This window comes from Tachypleus tridentatus, chromosome 1 (genome assembly GCF_004210375.1).
Source record: "Tachypleus tridentatus isolate NWPU-2018 chromosome 1, ASM421037v1, whole genome shotgun sequence".
In the NCBI taxonomy this organism is placed as follows: domain Eukaryota; kingdom Metazoa; phylum Arthropoda; class Merostomata; order Xiphosura; family Limulidae; genus Tachypleus; species Tachypleus tridentatus.
Window position 1 is genome coordinate 150,501,560 of NC_134825.1, and position 23,622 is coordinate 150,525,181.

A 23,622-nucleotide genomic window follows, 5' to 3' on the forward strand; every position below is an offset into this window, starting at 1 on the left:
GTCTTGTTTGTCAGGAATTGAAGGAGCTCGTTTTGACAAATTTAGTAAACAACCCGTGAATGTCTTGTTTGTCAGGAATTGAAGGAGCTCGTTTTGACAAATTTAGTAAACAACCTGTGAATATCTTGTTTGTCAGGAATTGAAGAAACTTGTTTTAACAAATTTAGTAAACAACCCGTGAATGTCTTGTTTGTCAGGAATTGAAGGAGCTCGTTTTGACAAATTTAGTAAACAACCCGTGAATGTCTTGTTTGTCAGGAATTGAAGAAACTTGTTTTAACAGATTTAGTAAACAACCCGTGAATGTCTTGTTTGTCAGGAATTGAAGAAACTTGTTTTGACAGATTTAGTAAACAACCCGTGAATGTCTTGTTTGTCAGGAATTGAAGGAGCTCGTTTTGACAGATTTAGTAAACAACCCGTGAATGTCTTGTTTGTCAGGAATTGAAGAAACTTGTTTTAACAAATTTAGTAAACAACCCGTGAATGTCTTGTTTGTCAGGAATTGAAGGAGCTCGTTTTGACAAATTTAGTAAACAACCCGTGAATGTCTTGTTTGTCAGGAATTGAAGAAACTTGTTTTAACAAATTTAGTAAACACCCAAATTTGAAGATTATCCATAACTCTTACTTTTCTAATCTTTGTTAACTGAGAATAGGAACGTAATCTTGTTTCTTCTTTGAAATGTGTTTTAAAGCTACAGCTGCCTATACTCAATTTGTTTTAAATTTAGCATAAAATATGTATTATTTACCAAGAATTGTAAATTATATTAAAGGAAACGCCTAGTAGTATATTCTTTAAGATTTAATGATTCAAATTTCTTTTAACATAACAGGTTTGATTCGACCAAAATGTAGGGTTAGTGTGGTTTTCTAAGTCACATAAAAATGTATTCAAATTTAATTTCATGGAGATGTGATTTTTATTTTATAACTGAATAGTCAGAATCAACAACTATAATTATTTAAAGTTAGGCTATTTGCATCAATAGATTTTTGTCGATCTGAAATGACTTCACTTGAATTTGTAAGTTTCATGCGACGTGGACTGGCTTTACTTGAGACTGAATGTCTAGAAACTAAGCGTGGCTTCGTTTAAACCTAAAGGTTTAGAACAGTGGAGTAACTTCATCACAACGAGCAGATTTAGAATTCTGTAATAATTTAGTATAAATCTGAGGACGTAGAGCGACATTATTTGTAACTACAGGTTTAGAGGTTTGAAATATATATGGTATACGTTTAAGGATATGAAGTGCCTTAACTTGAAACAGAAGTTTAGAAATGTGTAAGATTTTTCGGGCTTTATGATTTGGTCGATGTTAAGCGCAAAGCTACAGAGTGGGCTATCTACGCCCTACCCACCACGGAATGTCGAAACTTGATTTATAGCGTCGTAGCCCTGCGTTGGGCACAGAGTATCTTTGGTATCTATTTGAGGATATAGAGCAACTTCACTTTTAACTGCAGGTGTAGAATATTGGAGTGCATATGGTATAAGTCTATGGATGTAAAACGGTTTCACCTGAACATAAATGTAAAGAAAAATTGGAGAGTATTTGGTACAGTTTTAGTTTGGAGCAGCTTAACTTGAGATAAAAGCTTAATCTAAACTTAACCTATTACTGTTGAATATTAGAAAATAAAAAAGCCAACCTTTAGTGTTGTTTTTAGATTTTTGACCAAATATACGTACGACTGAACATATCTGCTTTATGTGTTAGCATGCTGTGAAACCAAAAAACGTGTTGAATAGCAGGAGATAATATCTATATTATATATTTAAAAACAGAGAAACATATGAGGATATATATATATAGCTTAAATGGAATCAAAAGTTGAAAACATTCATAATGTAGAAACGTTTAGTACATTATCTTGAGATTATTTTGGACTCTCATCGTTATTGCACTAGTCACGCCTGTCCAAGCTCATTCTGACAACCGCGCATCTGGACTATAACTCTTCTGCGTAGTTTTCATTATAAAATAATTCGTCATTAAACTGTTGCATCCAAAGAACACCATCCCCTCTCTTCATAATGGTTTCCATAAACTATTCAGTGTAAGACGAAGACAATTTCCCAGTGCCCCTTTCAATAGGGGCACTTCAATTTCTACTCGCACAAAATTCCATTGTGTTTTCATATGGAATAGCATGAATGCACGTTTCATCCACAAGTTGTTTGTGGCATTTGACGATTCAAGAGACATGTAGTGAAAAAACAAACAAACTTGTATACATGTGACTTTTGTCACTTTTTCTAGGCGGAGATCGTTCTTCATTATGCTGCACACTGGATTTTTTTAAAGTTAAGCATAGAGCTCCACAAAGGGCTATCTGTGCCCTGCCAATTACGGGTATTGAAACCCGGTTTCTAGGGTTGTAAGTCTAGAGACATACTTTTGTGCTACTGGAGAGTTACGTACTGGAACATGCTACAGTTTCTATCACTGACCTACAGGTTAATGAATTATCATATCACAAGATATCGCAATGTACCTACCATAGCTGAAATATGACTTGTTGCAGGTCTCTTTATGAATGGTTCTAGTACCCCATGGTGATTCATAGTTCTTTGTGTTCGAATGCTATTATCTACAAACGATATCCTTATTTTGGAAAATATAAAATACCGATCTGAATATTAATGAACTGAAGGTATAAATATATTGCGTAAGAAATAACTGTTACATACCTTTGCCAAAATTATCAATGTTTGGTAGCATCAAGCCACCTACGAACATCAAATAAAGAAAGTCAATATTACACAGTTTTAATAGAAACCGTTCTAATATGATTTCGTATATGAAGTGATTGAAATGAGACTTGCTAATTTGTACATTTAAAATATTTGTAATGTAACGTTTTCAACCATTTGTAGCTCTGTGTATGGTGTAACTATAAGAACGTATATATTAGGGCGATTTTCACCGTCATTGGTACTGAATGCATTCAGTAGCTGTCAGGCCAGGTTTCTGTAAATATGGTAGACTGTTTTACATTTACTATAAAGAACAAAAAGGTCATTTTTACGTGTAAAATCAGATCAATATTTTTTTTGTAAAACTATTACCTGAAAACAAGTTAGCTAAATTTGTTTCGAAGATAGTCTGATACATGAGAAAATTTGTTTACTGTCATTATTATCCATCCCGTTTAGGTTTTTTACATGTTTTTTTACAGATTATTATTACTTATAACACGTCATGCAAAAACACTGAAATAAAAAAAATTGCAGATTAAAACGATTGTGTGATTGTATTATCATAATTTATTACCTGGACCACCCCAGTGGCATAGCGGTATGTACGCGGACTTTTAATGCTACAAATCGGATTTCGATACCCGTGGTGGGCAGAGCACAAATAATCCATTGTGTAGTTTCTGTGCTTAACTACAAACAAATTTAAATACGCGTTAACAAAGACAAATTACCCTTTCGCAGAAATATTGTGTTACAAACAAAAATTCTAAAGATATTTAATTTTCATTTATTCATTCGCGAAATTATATTTACTTGAAGTTTGTAATTTCACTCTCGTCACGTTATGTAATGATGACTTTATGTGTAACGTGTGTGCTATTTTTAGATTTTTTATGTCATAGCGTCATTAATTATAACTGCTATATTTAAATGACCAAACAAGCATTTGAAAACTTAATCATGCTAAAAAAATATGTGCTAAGGCGGGGTAGAAGCACATACAGTTAATTAGAATTGGGTGGATTTCCTACACTTCTAATAACCGCAGTTTATAAAATGATGTGCTGTTACGTATAGACACAGCTATATGGTAAATAGACAAAAAGAGCTATAGATATCTGACTAGCTTGTAACAAATAAATATACGCGGTGTTCCACAAGTCTGGCTTCACAGGGAGTGGGAAACTCCAGGGACAACACATCGAGCCAATTAGGTAAAAAGCCTAATTTCCCGAAGGGACCAGACTTCTGAAACACCCTGTAAATGTATAAATATAACATAGACAGACAAGTAGTTAGATATATATAGTTTTGAAGTTTCTGTTAAAACGAGTTTATAAAATATGAACGTAATGTACACAATGTTCTTCCCAAGTGGTTGGATGATGTAATGCTCTAGAATGAAAAACTTAGGCAATATTCAACTTGTAGCAATTATAATGAATTCAAGAATTTGTTAAATGAAACTACTGTAATCTCAATGGAAGTTAAAACTTGTATTTTTTGTAAGGTTTCGGTTCCATATCAAAGCTTTCAACGGAAAACCCTTGAGAAAAACAACATTGAAAATTGTCCACACTAATTATTATCTCTTTCTACGTATACATATGTATATTTAGCTGCTTAATAGTGTCTAGTTTCAAACTTGGTCAGCACTTCGGTTTTTGTTACAAGTAACTGTGTTTTACCTTCAAAAGTCTCAGTCAATAATTAGGTTTTATTGGTCGAAAGTTAATCATAGATAAGTATATGTGTCACAAACTATAAGGTTAACATACTTAGAAAATAGTTATGTTCAACTGTCACACAACATAGACAATAAATGGATCTAATTATCACAGTCTGTAGCATTACTTTTGTTTTTGGTGGCACAAATGTAATCAATACATAATCATTCTGTAATGCTACACTTATAACCAATAAATAAATTCTACTGTCACCCAAATCAGGTTCTATTGTTGCAAAGTTACCCATTAACAAAGTTTTATTGTTGTATAATGAAAGAAAAAAAAGGTTAGTTGTCAGTATGATAAAGAAAACAGTAAACAATGTCTAATATTTCAAACATAGGTAATGGTTAGATACCATTATTTAAAAGATAGAAAAGAGTTAGAATCAGTATTTAAAATACGAGCAATAGTTAGATTTTTTTGGTTTGTTTTGAATTTCGCGCAAAGACACACGAGGGCTATCTGCGCTAGCCGTCCCTAATTTAGCAGTATAAGACTAGAGGGAAGGCAACTAGTCATCATCACCCACCGCCAACTCTTGGGCTACTCTTTTACGAACGAATAGTGGGATTGATCGTCACATTATAACGTCCCCACGGCTAAAAGGGCGAGCATATTTGGTGTGACGGGGATTCGATCCCGTGCTCCTCAGATTACGACTCTATTGCCTTATCCGCCTGGCCATGCCGGGCCCAATAGTTAGATTCAGTATTTTAAAGACAAGCAATAGTTAGATTCAGTATTTGAAATGTAGATAGTAGTTAAAATACAATACTTTAAAGATAAACAATAGTTAAAATAGAGTACTTTAAAGATAGACAATAGATAAAATACAATACTTTAAGGATAGACAAGAGTTAAAATACAATACTTTAAGGATAGATAATAGTTAAAATACTATATTTTAAGGATAAACAATAGTTAAAATACAACACTTTAAGGATAGACAATAGTTAGGTTTCAGTATTTTAAGGACAGATAATAAATAGATTCTATTGTTTTAAAGCTAGAAGATAGTCAGTTTTTTAAAGATAGACATTATATTTTAAAGATAAACAATAGTTATATTTCAATATTTGCAAAAGTAGAAAATAGTTAAGTTGCAGTATTCTAACGACAGAAAATAATTACATTTCAGAATTTTAGAGAAAGACAGCAATTAGGTTATAATATTCTGAAGACAATGTACATTGGAATCCAGAATTTTAAAGAAAAAAGCAGTTAGATTATAGTATTCTAAAGAGACAGAATAATTAGATTCCAGCATGTTAAAGAAAGACAGAAATTAGGTTACAGTATTAAAAAACAGAAAACTGTTAGGTTCCATTATTTAATGACTGAAAGTAGTTACACTGTAAAAAGTCACTTTTTAGGGTAAAAAGAACGGTATCCAAACTGCCAGAACTTTAACCCTAAAAATAAGTTCGGGACTTTAAATTAATTCACGCTCTCTTCTGTTAAGTTTACAACAATTTACATCCAATTTTCGCTGGACCTACTCTGCTATTCTGCAAGGAAATACCCTCAAATTAACGGATATTCTACATAAAATAACTGTTTGCTCATGCATCTTAATTGTTTTTCAGTGTCATTGCGCAAATAAATACCTTTCAATTAATGCTTGGTACACATTAAATAATTTTTATTCACCTATTACTGGCCCGGCATGGCCAGGTGATTAAGGCACTCGACTCGTTATCTGAGGGTCGCGGGTTCGAATCCCCGTCACACTAAACATGCTCGCCCTTTCAGCCGTGAGGGCATTATAATGTGATAGTCAATCCCACTATTCGTTAGTAAAATAGTAGCCCAAGAGTGGGCGGTGGGTGATGATGACTATCAGCCTTCCCTCTAGTCTTACACTGCTAAACTAGGGACGGCTAGCACAGATAGCCCTAATGTAGAGATGCTAACTATTTCAAATGACTGAGCGTAATGATTGTAGACAAAGCCCTTTACCATTTGCGGCCACTAGGCCTGACCAATGTCTCTAAGCTGTTTATTATTATGTTATTATTATAACTATTATTATTTATTACTACTATAGATTGCTCATTTATGACTATGTTTTGTGTATTTAATAAATACATTTAAAAATTCATTTAAAATTATGTTTTTTATTTAGTTCAGAGTAACAAACATACTGGTAAAACAACATTGAACATGCACAAACGGTAAGCAGAAAATGCCTTTGTTTAAGGACTAGTTTATATCATGTTTATGACACTTATTGTAATAGTTTTGCAGCTGTTGTAGCCTTTATCAAATTGGCTTGCTCAAACAGAGAAATTGCAGACTGAAGAAAAAAGACAAAATAACAAGTTCATTTTGTTGTCCAAGAAAACTGTTAACTTATCTAACTTGCTCTGCGCATAACTTTTCTTGGTTACTTCCTTGCTAGCTTTTGTTTTCTTCTCTTTTTTTCTTTTGTTGTCTCTTCTTTAGTTCAAGGTCAGACCGCCTAAACATATATTGAGTTATATCAAATGTTTCTTTGTCTGCTTTTGGGGACTGTTGTCTTGTGTCCCTGTGTGTCTGAGAGGATATCCTGACTGTTAAAGTCTTGCTGCCTGACTGAGCTGCACGTTTAGATCCTTTTGAATCTAGTTTTTCCTTTTCACAGTGAAAATACTTCTTCAATGGCTTCCACATGTCCAATATTCTGTTGAGGCACACCTCAAGTGATAGTCATCTTGTGTTAACAAGTTGCAGAATTTTTCTTGTTTCTTTGTCATACAAAACTCTTTGAAATGTTGTTTTCTGCTAGCACTTTTGTTCAGAAAATAGTAGATATCTATCAATATATTAGAAACTGTGCAGGACAGTTCTCTGGAAGCTTTCTGGGCAGCAATATTCATGAGGTGACAGGTACAGACCATGAAGTAAATGCTAGGGTGTCGTCTTGAGATGTGTCCCATCACAACTTTACCTATACCAGACATAACTAAGGCATTGTCTGAAAAAAAAAACTAAGACAGTTTTCCCATGGAATTTTCCTCTTTGTCAGTTCGTGGTCCAAAAGCTTGAAAATATTCTCTCCCGTTGAAGCTTCTTTCCGTTCCACCATTGTCAAAAGAGAACAAACAATTTTTCCAAGCAAAGGGTGTAGATATTGTACAACCATTGGATACAGTTTTGAGTCATTCATGTCTGTGGATCTATCTATGGCTAAACTGCAAACACTGTTAGTAAGTATGCTTGAAATCATTTTGTCATCTTCACAACCCAACATTTGTACAATGACTGTAGTTTTGGTTCTAGCACAGCCATAATTTTTCGCTACATCAGAGTCTGGAAACATTTTTCTGAATAGATGTCTTGCACGATCGGCTACAGCAATGACGAATTGCGCGAACATCACTTTTGCATTTATGGTTTCATATTCTGAATTCTTACTCATAAATGTCGTTATCTACATGATTTTTGTCTTCGCTTCAGCCTTTTGTTGGTGAGATGCCGATTTGTATGTCTGGAACAATCGTTTATCCCGTCATGCGCCACAGAAAAATCGATGTGACAAACTGTACAAAACGCATGACTGTCACTGACTTTTGATGCAATGACCGGATATTTTGCACTATACACTTTCCTAAATTTTTGATTCACAGTTTTTAGTCCTTTTAGATTTGCCAAAAACAAAACAATCTGGTGAACGAGGCCTCTTTTTTTCCATCTTGTGAACGATCGCATTGGTGTTTCTATGCCGCTTAGAAAACGAGAAATAACGATCACCGCAAGCGCTGATTGGCTGAGAAACACTGATGGCGTAACAATGGATTCCCCCACGTACTCAGTATGGAGAAGCACCGCACTCAAACTATTGGTAGACGTCGGAGATACAAATATTTTTTATTATTTCAAGCACAAACATGATTGTCGCAAGTAGCCATTTGGACTATGTCTTTTATTTATTATAAAAATTTATTTGTATCTACTAGAAATTTTCTTTTCACCCCTTTCAAGCCTTGGGGGAACAATTTAACACTTTATTGTATAGTCCTATATATTATATAATAATTTGGGAGTTACAACAAAATCGTAATATTTGTCTGTATGAGCGTATAGTCGTGATGTGTACATCAAAATCGTAATGGTTGGCATCTCTACTCATATAGTTTTGCGCAAAATTTCAAAACAAACCAAGCATCTGTTCCTAGTATTTTTCACAGTCAATCTACAACTAAATATCTGCGAAATGAATGTAAAATTCACATAAAACAAAGATTTTATCATGTATTTCAAGTTTTTTTTTCTCTCAGTTACATCCAGAAACACTTAAGTGGTTTAGCAACATAACGCAACTTTATTCATTGGTTGTTTCAGAGTTAACAGAATATTTTTCGTCGTCTACACAAACAAGACTTTAGAATGTGTTGTACTCAGCGATTTTCCGCTTGCAAAGTTACAAACCCCATGAAAAGGTTTACACAGTTAAGCAAGTATATTTGAAATAACTACACTCTGGTAATACAGTCGAGATCCTCTGGTTGTTTTGTCCTATAGTCGTTGTTTTATCGTGCACTCGCTGTGCACGAGCACAACAAATGAACATTTGCCAACTTTTTCCCGGGTTATTTTGTATAAATACATAAGCAGTTATTATCTTAAAGGAGAATAGTTCTTATAAGTGTACAACCAGATTATGACAACATTTTAAGATCTATATTAATTCTTTTTTAAGATAATCTTTATCATATTATTATTATGAAAACAATACCGTCTTTATCAGAAAATGAAAAAGTTGTTACAAGCATCATATGGAAGCTTTCAACCACAGAAGACTTCAAGTATTCATTTTTAAAAACAGTTTATGTACTTAAAATATTGTTATTTACATATATCTATAAAAATACACTTCTGTCAGGTCGGCTGCACGGCCCGAGTCATAACACTAACCCTTAACAGTAAAAGTTGTAACTGTGTATAACAATACATGTTTAAGTATCGTATCTTATTTATAAATTATTTTAAATAGTTTCAATGGATATGTACAATAAAAACTTGAGGACAATTTTAATAAAAGATGAAAATATATATTTATGTGTATAGTATTTTTCGCGTTGTTTTAATAAATTACGAGTTTTAATACTGTAAAGACGGACAATGGTTATTTTATAGACTTTTAAAGAAAGACCATAATTATAATCCACCAAATTTACCTTCTATCTCACATTTTAACGTATAGGTGGCAAGTCTATCTTTGTTGCTTGAATACACATACACGTGTTTCAGTTCGGTAGTTGAACGCTCTTACGTCCAGATAACTCTCTAAACAAACCATCGAATTATTTTTGTTGGTTTTTTATCGAACAATGTTATTTTTAGGTAACGTATCCGTTTTTAATTTACCAAAATGTGTTCCACAAAAACATTTTATGCGCAATATAGGTCTATTTCAGTAAGAAGTCCAATGAAAACATTTTCCATCGCATCTTCGTGATACGTGCATTAGAGGGTTAACAACAGACAACAATAGTTGGGTTTAGTTATTTTAAAAATAAACAGTATTTAGGTTCCATTATTTTAAAGAGTGATAATAATTTGGCTCGAGTACTTCAGAGATAGACAGTAGTTTAAATGTATTCTAAAGACAGCTGGTGTGGGTATTAACACATTAATTAAAATAAAGTACATCCCTGTTAACCTGAAGATCACCTGAGAAGGTCGTAACGTTATTCTGTACTTTATTTTAATTAAAGTGTTAATACCCATACCAGCCGTCTTCAGAATACATTTTTACCATACTTCAAGTGGGCTTCTAGTCAACACGAGGAGACAATATTTTAGTCTAAATATTTCAAACATAAATAATAGTTAGACTCAAAGATGGATAATAGTTGGGTTTCATTATTTCATATTTAGATAACGGATAGGTTCTTGGATCACAAACCTTTTACGATGATTTTATTGCAATGCTAAACATATCATTATAGTTAGTTCAGCTGATAACTTGGTTCTATTCAAGAAAGCAGATCACATAATTAATTATTATTTCAATTATTATCAACTTATTATTATGCTATAGTGTGAAAAATAACCCAGGGATGATTTACAACATTACCAATTTACTGTTAAAGATTTAAGGCGGAGAACAGTTATAACGATACACATTTAGTAAGCAGTTTGAATATATTGTTAGAATGTGACTGATAGCCATAATCTAGTATTAAAAACATATCAAATAGTTATGTTCTCTCATCAATAGGTACAATAAATACAAATGTAATGAGTGTATCGATTCTGGTGTGACAAACGTAAAAACATCGAGTTTTAGTTTACGGTAGACTAAAATAGATTTTAGCAATAGTTTAAAATGACAAAAATAAGCATCATGTAAAAAAATATGATCTCAATAGTTTGTTTTTAGTGTTACAAACATACAAACGTCTAATTTCTAAAATACACCAAAGTAAGCAATATCTACGTTCTAGAGTTACAAACTTCATAACTGGTTCGATTTCAGTGTTACAAAATTTAATTAGATAAATTATAGTGTTACAAGTTTAATATCTAGTTAGGTTTTACAGTTATAAGCTTAATCGATAGTTTGATTCTAGTTTTACCTACTTAATGAGTAGTTGGATTTTAGAGTGTTAAACTTAACCTCTAGTTAGGTTCCAGAGTTTGAAACTTAAATCTAATTATGTTATATAGTTATATAAATAATTGCTACTTAACTTCTTGAGCTAAAAAGCAATTACCAGTTGTTTTCCAGAGTTGCAAACTCAATTGCTAGTATCTGTCATAAGGAAGTGTCTGTTATAAGGAAGTATCTGTCGTAAGGAAGTATCTGTTACGAGGAAGTATCTGTCGTAAGGAAGTATCTGTTATAAGGAAGTATCTGTCGTAAGGAAGTATCTGTCATTAGGAAGTATGTGTAGTCTCCTTCCAGAAGAAAAAGAAAGACTTAAAGTCAACAATTACGTTCTGTAGTTATAAACTTAATTACTAGTTAAATTCTGTCTTTAAAACTTAATCCTTATTTAAGTTCTGTAGTTGCAAACTTAATTACCAGCTGCCTTCTAAAGTTACAAACTCAACAGTCATTATATTGTATATTTAGAAAGATTTTCAATACTGAAACATTAGATTGATAACCATTACCATTCATAAGATTCTAGTGTCACAAACCTAACCAACAGTTATGTACTAGAACTGAAAACTTAATAATAAAATTAGGTTCTTAAGTGTAAAACCTCCACAGATAATTATGCTCTGAATTAAATCACAGAGTTAAAACCTAAACAGTTACTTGTGCTCTAGTGGCACAAAAACTTTACAATTAATTATGTTCTGGAATTGAAAAAATAATTAGAAGTTAGGTTATAACCTCAAGAGTTAGTTATATTTTAGTGAGAAAAAGAACTTTGCAATTAGTTATTCTGGAATCAGAAACCTAACTAGAACGAGTCACAACCTCAACAGTTAGTTATGTTTTGAAGTCAAAAAAGCCACTAGAAGTTAACGATATAAAGTCACAACCTTAGTAGTTAGTTATGCTATAATGGCACAAAACTTTATAATCAGTTACGTTCTGGAGTCAGAAACGTAAATAGAAGTTAGGTTATAAAGCCATGGCCTTAACAAAGAAATGTATACTAGTGGCACAAAATGTTACAATTAGTTATGTTCTAATGTCAAAAACGTAACTATAAGTTAAGTTTTAGAATCACAAATAGGCTGTAGCGAGACAAAATGATTTAATAGCTCGGTTATACTATCACAAATTTAGTTAGTTGTTCAACATAATATTAATGAGTTATAAGGTTTTAGAGTCTCAAGTCTTACAAATTGTTAGAAACTTGTGTCAAAACATAGTTAATAAATATGTTCTCGAATCATAAACAGGAATTAATAGTTTACTTTTAAAGTGATAATATAAGTAATTGATAAGTCGCGTGATACAAACCTTATCAAAAGTTAGATCGTAGTGTTATGTTCTAATATTACAAAACTTAAGTGTTACGTTGTAATGTTACAAAACGTAACGAGTGTTATGTTTTAATGTTATAAAAATTAATAAGTGCATATTTTATTGCTACATAATTTAACTGGGTGTTAGGTTCTTGGTCACATATCAGTAGTAAGACGTTAGGATTACAAAACTTAAGTGGTAGTTACGTTCGAGGTGATATACTAGTAGTAAGGTTCTAGTGAACCTTAAACTTAAGTGATAGTTAGGTTCTAGGCCACAAACCAATAATAAGAATTAGTCTGAGAATCGTATCAAGGGTCACAGTGCGTGATAATTATAACCCATTTTTCAGGTTTCAGTATTTTGACACGTACAAATGATTAGTGGTTAATGTTACAAAGTAAATTAACATACACATTGATATTTATTACGGAGTAGGAGTGGCCCCATCTCTAACTAAAGTCGTTATCACCGTGCAGCTAAAGTACACATGCGCCTCTGTTGATGTGTGGGAACACCTGGGGGCGAGCCAAGAGTCCTGCAGAAAATACCGTATTGATTTATGATGTTGTTCTCAGAAAGATTCACCGTTATCAGTAACTGGGTTGTATTACTCAAATATTGCCTGCTGCCTTCTTTCTCTTATCAGAAGTGTAACGACAGGAACTGGTCTATCCTAGCGAGCACAGTACTACTTCCGTAAGTTAGTTAAGCACATGTTTGGGTAAGATGAATTATATCCAGGTAGCTACAAGTAATAAATGTTATTAAAGTCTCAACTTTTGTTTATGGGGAAGGGGGTAGAGAAGTTTTATTTTGTTGATTGTTTTAAATGTTTAGTCTGGTTTTATGTATTCTACTTTTAATATTTTATCTTGGTATTATGTTTTCTTTTGGTGTGTTTGTCTGTATTTTTATTATTACGTCGCCAAATTGCTTATAATCATTCGGGTATTTCTAATTAAAGCAACAGAAAACGAGAGCCACTACCATAAATTTAAAATACTTTCGTGTTTAAGTGTGTACCTTATAAAGATTCAAATATTCTTAATTATTCGTTTTAAGTGTGAACTTCAAATATATTATATACATACTAGTATCAATATCATTTTTAAACTTCACATAAGAATAATCGTTGCTTGAAGACCAAGTACAGTATAATGTCGTTGCTTGATGGTCACGTACATTATAATGTCGTTCCTTGATGACTAAATACAGTGTAATCCTTATTTACTACTTAGTTACTACTAGTGTGCCAGAGTATGAATTTGATTGTTCATGGTTTATATCATACTCCCGTGAAATCGTTGTCTAACTTTTGGGCTTTGGGTGCGTTAGAAGAGTGACAGTTAATTCCCTTGTTTTATTAAGATAATGTAAGAATTAGTGGTGAATGTTTTTGACTAGCTGTCTTCGTTCTAATTCATTATTAGCGCAAAATCATGGTCAGCTCGCGTAGACTTTCACGAGTAGCTTTGCGTGAATATCGAAAACAAACAAACAACCCTATTATGATATACGTAGTTCCCTGTAAAAAGGTCTTTTCAGAATAATGAAATCCTAGTGCTAGAGAGATCAATATTGAAATAAATCTCTTAATAATTTTAACATTTGAATTTGTTGATCTGTATTGTTTTTATTTAAGCAAACGTTTGATTTGGAACTGAGATACTTTGTTTTGACATCAACAAAAAATTGATTTTAAGGTTACTTATTAGTGTTTGCCCTGATTTTTATTCATTGCGAAATTGCTTTAAAATTGAGTTATTGTATTTTAAAAGCTAACTCATCGTTCTTTTGTTACTATTTAGTGTCCTTTTTGCCTATCGTGCATTTACTTTAAAATTGAGTGACTGGATTTTGTTAGTCAACAATGCTATTTGTACGTGTTACTTCTCTAGCACTTGTTAAGAGTTAAATCGTGTTTACTTTTTTTGAGCATCCTTCAAAGTAGTTAACCTACCTATCTGAACCTACTTTCTGAACAAAGAAATATATAGCAGTAAACGTTTCTCTGAAATTACAAAGGAGCACAAACCAAAAAGAAGAATACATTGTTGTTAACTCGCAACTTTCGGTGGATGATCGTAAACTTAAGATACCGAGGGAATGAAGGAGAAATGTAACGCTATCCAAATTGTCGACGTCTGATATAACTCTACGTGTTTGAAACTTTGAATGTATTGTGCATCTGAAATCGGAAACTGGAACTCTTCTCAATGATTGCCAAATAAGAATTCTTCTGCAACATTACTTGTTCAAGCATTGCTTTTAACGTCAAAGCACATCTGGTTTAATCAGGAGTCGACGCGGGTTTCATTCAAATAAGTTTGGTTGAATACAAGTGGCACTGTTTTTAAACGTCTTGTTCTATTTCATTTCACTAGAGGGACGTCATATATCAAACTGTTTTCACATGAAAGCACAAAAGTTCTTCAAAATGTAGAAGTAACACTTGGTAACAATCGATTGTTTGTTTGTTTGTTTTTAATTTCGCACAAAGCTACACGAGGGCTATCTGCGCTAGTCGTTCCTAATTTGGCAGGGACAAAAGGGAAGGCAGCTAATCATCATCACCCACCGCCAACTCTTGGGCTACTCTTTTACCAACGTATAGTGAGATTGACCGTAACATTATAACGTCCCCACGGCTGTAAGGGCGAGCACGTTTGGTGTGACGGGGATTCGAATCCGCGATCCTCGGATTACGAGTGGTGTGCCTCAACCACTTGGCCATGCCGAGCCAGGTAACTATCTAAGCCTTAAACAAATAGGAGAGCAAACGTCTTCGTTTTTAGTTTTATTGCTAAGAAATGTACTTCTTCAGCTCTCACTAATTGAAAAATTGTTATAAACTCTCACTCACAATTAGGAAGGTTCTTTATTTTGAAATCACTTTTTCTTCATAACGGACTTGCTTGAAGTTAACACGAATACCAAACCAATATTGTCAGACAGTGATAAGATATGAAAATAAAAATTAGCTATTTAAAGTTATTATAGCTAAATAGGGAAAATAAATATTTTTGTTTGTTTGTTTTTAAAGTTTATGCAAAGTTACACGAGGACTATCTGCGCTAGCCGTTCCTAATAAAAATTACGGAAGCAATGGGGGTGTCTCACAAATTTTTTCTGTTATTGTAAATAAAAATATAAAATGCTTTATTTGTTTGTTTTAAATTTCGCGCAAAGCTACTCGAGGGCTATTTGCGCTAGCCGCCCGTAATTTGGCAGTGTAAGACTAGAGGGAATGCAGCAAGTCATCACCACCCATCGCCAACTTTTGGGCTTCTCTTTTACCGACGAATAGTGGGATTGATATTAGCATTATAACGCTTCTACTGCTGAAAGGGAGAGTATGTTTCGTGCGACGGGATTCGAACTCGCGGCCCTCAGATTACTAGTCAAGCGCCCTGCCGGGCCTCTTGTCTGTTGTTAAGCGCAAAGTTACACAATAGGCAGTTACTAGTATCGAACCCAGTTTTTAGTGGTGTAGGCTCCAACTCCTGCCCCTGAGCCACTAAAGGGTGGGTGAGCACATAATAATATGTTTAATATTTCGATGGAAGCATTCTATGCACCCAGAAGCGGTTCTAGCCCTAAACACGAATATGGCCGACTCACTCAACTCCTAAAAATACTAATTGCAATATTTTCACAAACCAAAATACACTATCACGACTCATGATAATACACTTGTTAAAAGTAATTTCAACTATACACTAATACCTTGTACGCTATAAGTATATTACCCCTAGCAACCAATAAGCGCAAGCGCACAACACGCGTGCCTGATTGAGAAGTGTTGCTATATTTAAATACCCAACTATGACAAAGTTATGAGTTTTGGATAGCATTAATTGAAAATACGTTATTTTCTAAATTAGTAAAAGAGACAAATTCAAAATTCTGATTCAAAAAATCCGCGTAATTTGGGGCCACTTTAGCTGTTTAGTTTATTCATGTTTAGTGTCGCTAATATTTGTCTAAATTATAATGTTTTTAGTGGTTTTTATTCTTTCACATCTTAAAAGAAATGGAGTGTCGTTATTTTTTACTATCATGAATAGTAAATTAATACAATGCTCAAATTTATTTACAAAAATGGAAAAAAACCGTTAACGTTTTTTATTATTAATTGACCCCTTAAACATGTTAACCGTATTATCTAAACATATGCAAGCTCTACTGCGTATTAGTTGTCAAGCAACATGTGAAAGAAGTTTGACTAAATTGATTTTCAAAGGGGACAGGATGCAAGACCTAATTAATAGGTGCTATAGGGTCCAATTTGCAGAAATTCTTACTTTTGCAACAGTGTCAATAACATGTATTGCTACAGCAAAGCGATAATCTTATAAGTCTCATCAGATAACTCTAACTGTGGTTGGAGAATCATCATGAGTAAAGGAGAATAGTACTAAATGTTGTTATAACATGGCGACTATCCCTTAAGTTTCATTCATCATGGAACTTTAACAATGGTTGAAGGTTCATCGTGGGTGAGCGAAGGAGAATAGTATTAAATGTTGTTATAACATGGCGACTATCTATACGTCTCTTTAAGTAATTCTAACAGTGGTTGGAGAAGATATTATGAGTTAATAAGACCGTCAAGTTTATGTCAAACTGTGTCTTCCAGGAATAAAACCTCAACATATCCTTTAGAACCTTGCAGATGCTCTTCTATAAAGAAATGAAGGAGCTCTAACAGCGAAATATGGAACTAAACGCTATAAAACCACTTCCACTTGGTGTTTCTGATTTTTCCTCTAACTCATTTATTTGTTTGTTTAACAAAGTACAATGAAAAAATGTTATTTCATATACGTGAAACATAACCACTAATAAAACACAAGAATGTCATATCTTTTGGACAGGACAAGCAGGTGTTTGAGTGTAAAGTGGTATAAGGTATTTTCAGAAGAAGAATCGTGGCAAATTTAAGGTTAGAGCATGAAAACGAACAGAAAAAAAAAAGAGTTATTCTCATTGAACACATCCAACGAAATACGAGTAATAGTAAAAAACTGTTTTGTAGTCATGAGCAGAATAAGAATATGGCTTTTCTATGTACAGTTACAATTTGTATTCATTCAATTAAATAATCTTGATTTCATACCATACCACCCATAGCTCAACACCCATCTGAGAACTAGTCTGATTTATCTAAGTAAGCTCACTTCTCTGAGAACAGTTTGTTCTTATATCAGTTTGTATTATATGCTAAGTAAAGTTAACACATATAAATTTTATTTTGCTATTATTGTTTGTAATAGGTACACATTCGAGCAACAGTTTGGGTAGCCATGGCAACCTGCAGGTTCTTGCTCAAGTTTCTACTATGGGGAGTGGCTTTGATAACCATCTATGGAAGTTTACCAGTAAAAGGGTTCGCGTGGCAAAGACCAGGTTGTCATAAAGTTGGTAAGTCTAGACCTAATGAATCAGTATTATTATCTGTATACCTCTGAATTACATTGGTTGCTTTTGTAAATGTCTTGGTTTATTCTCTCTTAAGATAAACATACTAATGCGAAAACGGAAGTTATTACACGTTTTGTCATTTTATTTGTTAGTGTACAAGTAATACTTACTGCTTAATATCATGAAAGGCTTTCATTGAGCTCTTAATATACGACATATTAGATACAGCTTCTTACGAATCACCTTGTCGCAGTACAATAAATAGCTCAATTAATCTCAGGCCTAACTAAACATACTTAATTTTCTTAAAATGTAAGTGCATAACTTATCTTATACTAGTAAATATCTCAGAAACAGTAAAAGATGCTTTAGAAAATAAAGTGTTTTAATTTTTATTATGCCACAGAATAATTTATCAAACAATACAAAACTCCTTAGAAAACCTGAAACTGACTTAACGTTATACCAATGAACACCTCACAAAACAATACGAGATTATATTATGTTATATTAAAGAGTATTTCATAAAACAAGACAGAACTCCTTAGAAAATTAAAAGCTAGCTCTATGCTGCACTAACAAATACCTTGCCTTGAAAACCAAAAAATTCAATTTTTCTTATACCAACACATCTCATAAGATAATACAAGATTCCTTAAATTGATCGAACTTTGCCTAATTGGAAGACGGGGCGTTTAAAAAAATTACAAAAGCGAAAAACGAAAAATATCACTCTCTTAATCCGATTACTCCGGATCAAACCATGTTTGACTAACAGATTACTTTACATTCTTGGTAGGAGATAATTAATTGAGACAGTCATAATTATCAATAATATCGATTCTAAATCATAAGTAATCAGATTATTGTATAAGTTATTAAATTATTCTAATTAAATTGAAACTCAACTCCGAATTAGTGCACTAGTTATTTGCCGAAATCGTATTTAAAAGTAAGGTCAACATAAGAGAGAAGGGTACAGACAATGTGTTTTTTATCTTTATTAATTCGAGCTCGTCTTTACTTATGATCGCCTCTAGAAACGACTAGGACTTAGGTACCGACAGGTTTGGTTTTTACAGAAATATTAGAGTCTCTTGTTCAGGTTATTTAATTCTAGTTTCTTTAGGATGTTATCTCTCTTCCTCCTCTTGAAAGTTATATAGACTTTATTTTACAGTTAAACTTTAAAATATTTATCCTACTTTAAGTTTAAAGTATCTTAATGTACTTTAAAGATAGAAACCTTCACTGTATCTTACACTAAGTTGTATTTTTGGATAAAATAAGGCATAGAAGCAACATATCGATTGTTGTATTTCAACATACCATGGTCTGCAAATAAAATATTAAACAATTTTCCACTTACCTCAAAAGAATGAAAATAACATATTTTTGTCCTTTGTATATATAGTTCTAAATATATATATATATATATATATGAACTATTCTGGGTAATAGTTCTTAGTTTTAATTCAAACTTTACATACTATTATATCTGTAGTAAATTAAGATTTGTTCGATTTCTAATTGTTCATGAGTGTATCTAACAGCTTTTAGCTCTTAAAGACATGATAACAAGTTCCACGACACGAAATGACGTGTAATTGTAACTGAGCTGTAACTAATGAAGCCAGTAATATTATCTATATAAGACACATCTCTGGACTCTTTAGATCTATCTGATTTAATACGATGATAATTAAATAAATTTTGTTATTACTGCGCAACATACATTGATAAAATTAACGTTTTAGTTACAGTAAATCATAACAATAGTAGCTACGTGCGCTGTGTAACAACGAAACGTGTCTCGTCACTTTTCACAATGAGATTCATTTGTTTTTTTTATTTTTCATCAGGACACACTGACGCCTTCCAGAAAATTTGAGACAAAAATAAATACATGTTGCACCTTTCAGTTTTCTCAATAAATAATCTTGTAGTTCCTTAAATGTTTTGCAGTAACGACATAAACTTTAACTTATTTGTGCTTACAATAAAATAAAAAATTAAAAGTTCATTCATTACCTCTATTACTTTAACATAAGGCACATTTCATACAAAGACACACGAAGGTTTCTCTTTCTGTTTTTATATATCAGGAGAGAAAGATTGTGCGTTATATTACAAAAGTTTCAGGTGTAATATGTATGACATTAAATGCCGATCTAGTAAATACTTCCTTACCCAACAAAATAAAACTATATCTTAACATTCAGAAATCATTTCCTTGTTATCGTCTTTTACATTGTTAGTGCCACCAGTACATTAACATACGAGTCAAATATTCTTAGTCTCTTATTTCATGTCTTTCAGTGAGGTCTCTCAAAATGTATCTCTTTAAAGGAAGCATCTCCATAGGGAAGGGAAAAGAAACCAACAGGTTCAAAATAAATGAAACAAAAGGGAACATTCAATAGCCGCGGCACTTGAAATTCTTTTAGGCAGAATTAGAGTAAAGCAATCTATGAGACTTTATTCTTCTTACTTATTAACTATATTTTTATGAGTCAGCAACACCAAGCATGGGACGCACGTGTTCCCATTTCGATTTTTATTACTCCTCAGAATCTCTTCCAGCCTACCCTCAAATTGAAATTCGTTCAGACAGTATTAGAGTAAATTAATCTGTGAGGCCTTGGGTGTAGCCAAATAAGTCATGCGAAAGGGTTTGACCTCTTGAGTCCAAAGCTGTAATTAGATCTCAAATCGGTCAATAGATGGCGGAGATATGATCTAAAAATTTGTACTTGAAAAAAAAAAAAAAAAATCAGAGCCTTTCTATGACCCATTATGCCGCGGCTAAAAATGTGGAATTTTTAAGCAAAAACCATTATTCTGTAATTTATTTATGTTGTAGAATTATAAAGATTAAACTACTACCATAGCATATGTAATCTTGTCTACGGAAGCTAGTGTTTTTAACTGTTTTTAGTTTGTTTTTTTTAAATATCACAAAGAATGCTGGAGCTATGACAAATTCCAAACAATCGTCTGACAGGCTCTCGCCTAAATTGGTAATGGCATTCTGTTCTATGCTCTCAGGATCAGAAACAGAGAAAAATGATCACGACAAGTCTTTCATCTGATGATACCTAAGTTTCATTCTTCCCATATTTCTGTCACAGCCTCTCTTTGTTCAAGTCGTATAAAGACAATAAATTGGAGATTTATCGTTTATAAGATGAAGCTAATCTTTAATGTGGTAGAGCTGTTTTGGAACGTGTTTATGTTAATATTATAAAAATATTTTTTTTACCAAATAGGATAAGCTTTTTTTCTATGTTTTGTTTTTGATATTTTCGAAAAGCTAGATAAGGGCTAGGTGCGCTATCCGTCCCTAAATTTATCGTGATAGGCTGGATAGAAGGCAGAATGACAATAGTGGACACCTCCAACTTTGATATTCTTCTATCCGAACTTATGTGTGTGTGTGTTTGTTTTGTTACAGCAAAGCTACATCGGGCTATCTGCTGAGTTCACCGAGGGGAATCGAACTGCTGATTTAGCGTTATAAATCCGTAGACTTACGGGCTCAGCATGGCCAGGTGGTAAAGTCATTTGACTCGTAATCCAAGGGTCGCGGGTTCGGACCCCCGTCACACCAAACATGCTTGAACTTTCATCCGTGGGGGCGTTATAATGTGAGGGTCAATCCCACTATTCGTTGGTAAAAGAGTAGCCCAAGAGTTGGTAGTGGGTGGTGATGACTAGCTGCCTTCCCTCTAGTTTTACACTGCTAAATTAGGGATGGATAGCACAGATAGTCCTCGTGTAGCTTTGCGCAAAATTCAAAATAAACCAATAGTAGACTTACCGCTCTATCAGCAGAGGACTATCCAAATTCTCCCTTCTTTCTAACTAAATACTCACGTCCCTTAAGTTTAGAGCACGATTTCACAGTAACAGTATTCGAACCATGGATGACCGAAGAAGGTCGTAACGTTGTTCACTCCTCTACGTAAAAAAATTTCTCAACCCAAACGAGCCGTTTTTACAACATCACTGATCACATGAATTTCGTATTCACAGTCCGGAACGATAACTATTAAGTCCTACCTGATCCATCCGATGCGCATAGCTCGTAAAAAAACATGTTGAAATGAAAATAATTATCTATATATATAATAGCCAAATGTCTATTTGTCTGTCACGTTCTGTATTTTCAGAATGATAAATTGTAGAAACAAAATATATATATTAAAATCCTTCTTTCAGTACACGTTTTGTACAGGTCCTTTAACTTCATTTCAATATCAACATTGATTAGACAGTCTCAGTATGTTTTAAACAGTCAACCAGAGAAAAAGATATAAAGAACAAAAATACATTTAAGATTGGAGCATAACGGGAGTAATGAATACAGACAGGAACGTGGTTTCACATATATTTGTTTTTGTTCGGTATATATTTATATATATATATATTCATGACAGTATAATATATATATATATACTCGATTTTATTGTATCATACTTAATAAACTGATTTGAATTGAAATAAATTGAATATCTCTTTTTTGGTAGTAATAGAAATGGCATCTATGAAAAATCGCTTGCTTCAGAAGCGGTCTTTTCATGTGCTCTTTAAAATGACAAGAAATGGATTGATCAAGTATTAAAAAGTACCCGCGGTCACATAGTGAACCTTATCGCTTTGTTATACTGGATGCAACCACTAAATTGAAATCCAAACCTTTTTGCCAACAATGCATTGCTGTCAATTTTATATGACAGCAATATATTTGAAATAACACACGGAATGATAAAAGACAGGTGTAAACAGCTCCCTAGACAATCATGTTGAATATACGCGCTGATCCAAGGAATTTGGTTGACTGCTTTTATATATACATTTGTCACTATTTGTATGAAACTACCATTAAATTCTTTCAACTGGCATCTGCCAGTATGTTATAAAATGGGACTGAATTTTATCACAAGATCCTTTTAATTTGCCAAAGATCGTGTTTCAACAGTGAGCAAGATTTCAGAACAAAAACACTTTGGTGATTTAAAGCGAATCAAACCTAAATTGAATTCGAATTCTTCAGTAATGGAAATTCTTCTAAAAGTATAGGTCATCTTTGTTTATTGAACTTATGAACTTTTCTGTGAGTTCCTCCTGTAGACGGCTCCAGATGAGTGCCGAAAGCTTTATGTAGTTGTAACAGTGAACAATATATTTTCAGAAAGAAAAAACTATGGCGATTAAAAAAGCTCACACTTTATTTATCATGTTCTTAAGAGATGCGCTGAAGGAAAAAAAACATTTTATCTGATAAAATGAAGTTTAGTCTTATACCAACAGCTTCTTGTTTAGTTTGTCGGAGTTCTGTATTAAGTTCGTAATTGTAAACGAAAACTTGTATCTCATTAAATAAAGATGGCTGTGGTCTTGTAAAAGAATGTTTAACGATGAGAATCTGATAAATAAATAAAATGATATAATTTTTCTTCATTCTTTTTACCATCTTTATCGGAATTTACTTGGTTTGAGGAATTATTGTTAATGTTGATAAGACTGTGTAGAGACACACAACTGATTTACTAAACGTTGGAAGTACAGGAATAAGTATCTTCTTTCAGAGACATCTTTCTTTTGGCATCAGTTTTCATTTTTGAAAAAATAACAACGTTTCTCTGAATTGCTATGAAACATTTATCTCGAGCTTATTATAAAAAAACTGGTGTATGTATGTCTTCACAATTCTCCCACTTATAGAAAAATAGAATAAAAACCCTGAAATCTAACATAATTTTAAAAGATGTCTTTCAAAATAAATTTATAACTCTAGTATTAAAGTCCCTTTTAGACTGATGATATAGCCTCAAAAA

At 32.9% G+C, this 23,622-nt stretch overlaps 1 protein-coding gene across 3 annotated transcripts in view; it reads left to right on the forward strand.

The window, feature by feature from the left end:
* Positions 1–23,622, forward strand: part of LOC143226946 (thyrostimulin alpha-2 subunit-like) — a 103,735-nt gene that overhangs the window by 56,190 nt on the left and 23,923 nt on the right. Inside the window, exons 1-2 of one of the 3 annotated variants that reach the window (XM_076458511.1) lie at positions 12,919–13,054; positions 17,635–17,782. In XM_076458511.1, coding sequence (XP_076314626.1) covers positions 17,665–17,782 — 118 coding nt within the window. In that variant the 5' untranslated portion in view covers positions 12,919–13,054; positions 17,635–17,664. Of the gene's footprint in view, positions 1–12,918; positions 13,080–17,634; positions 17,783–23,622 lie in introns of those variants that run through there. The other 2 variants (XM_076458517.1, XM_076458504.1) reach the window with 2 other exon arrangements.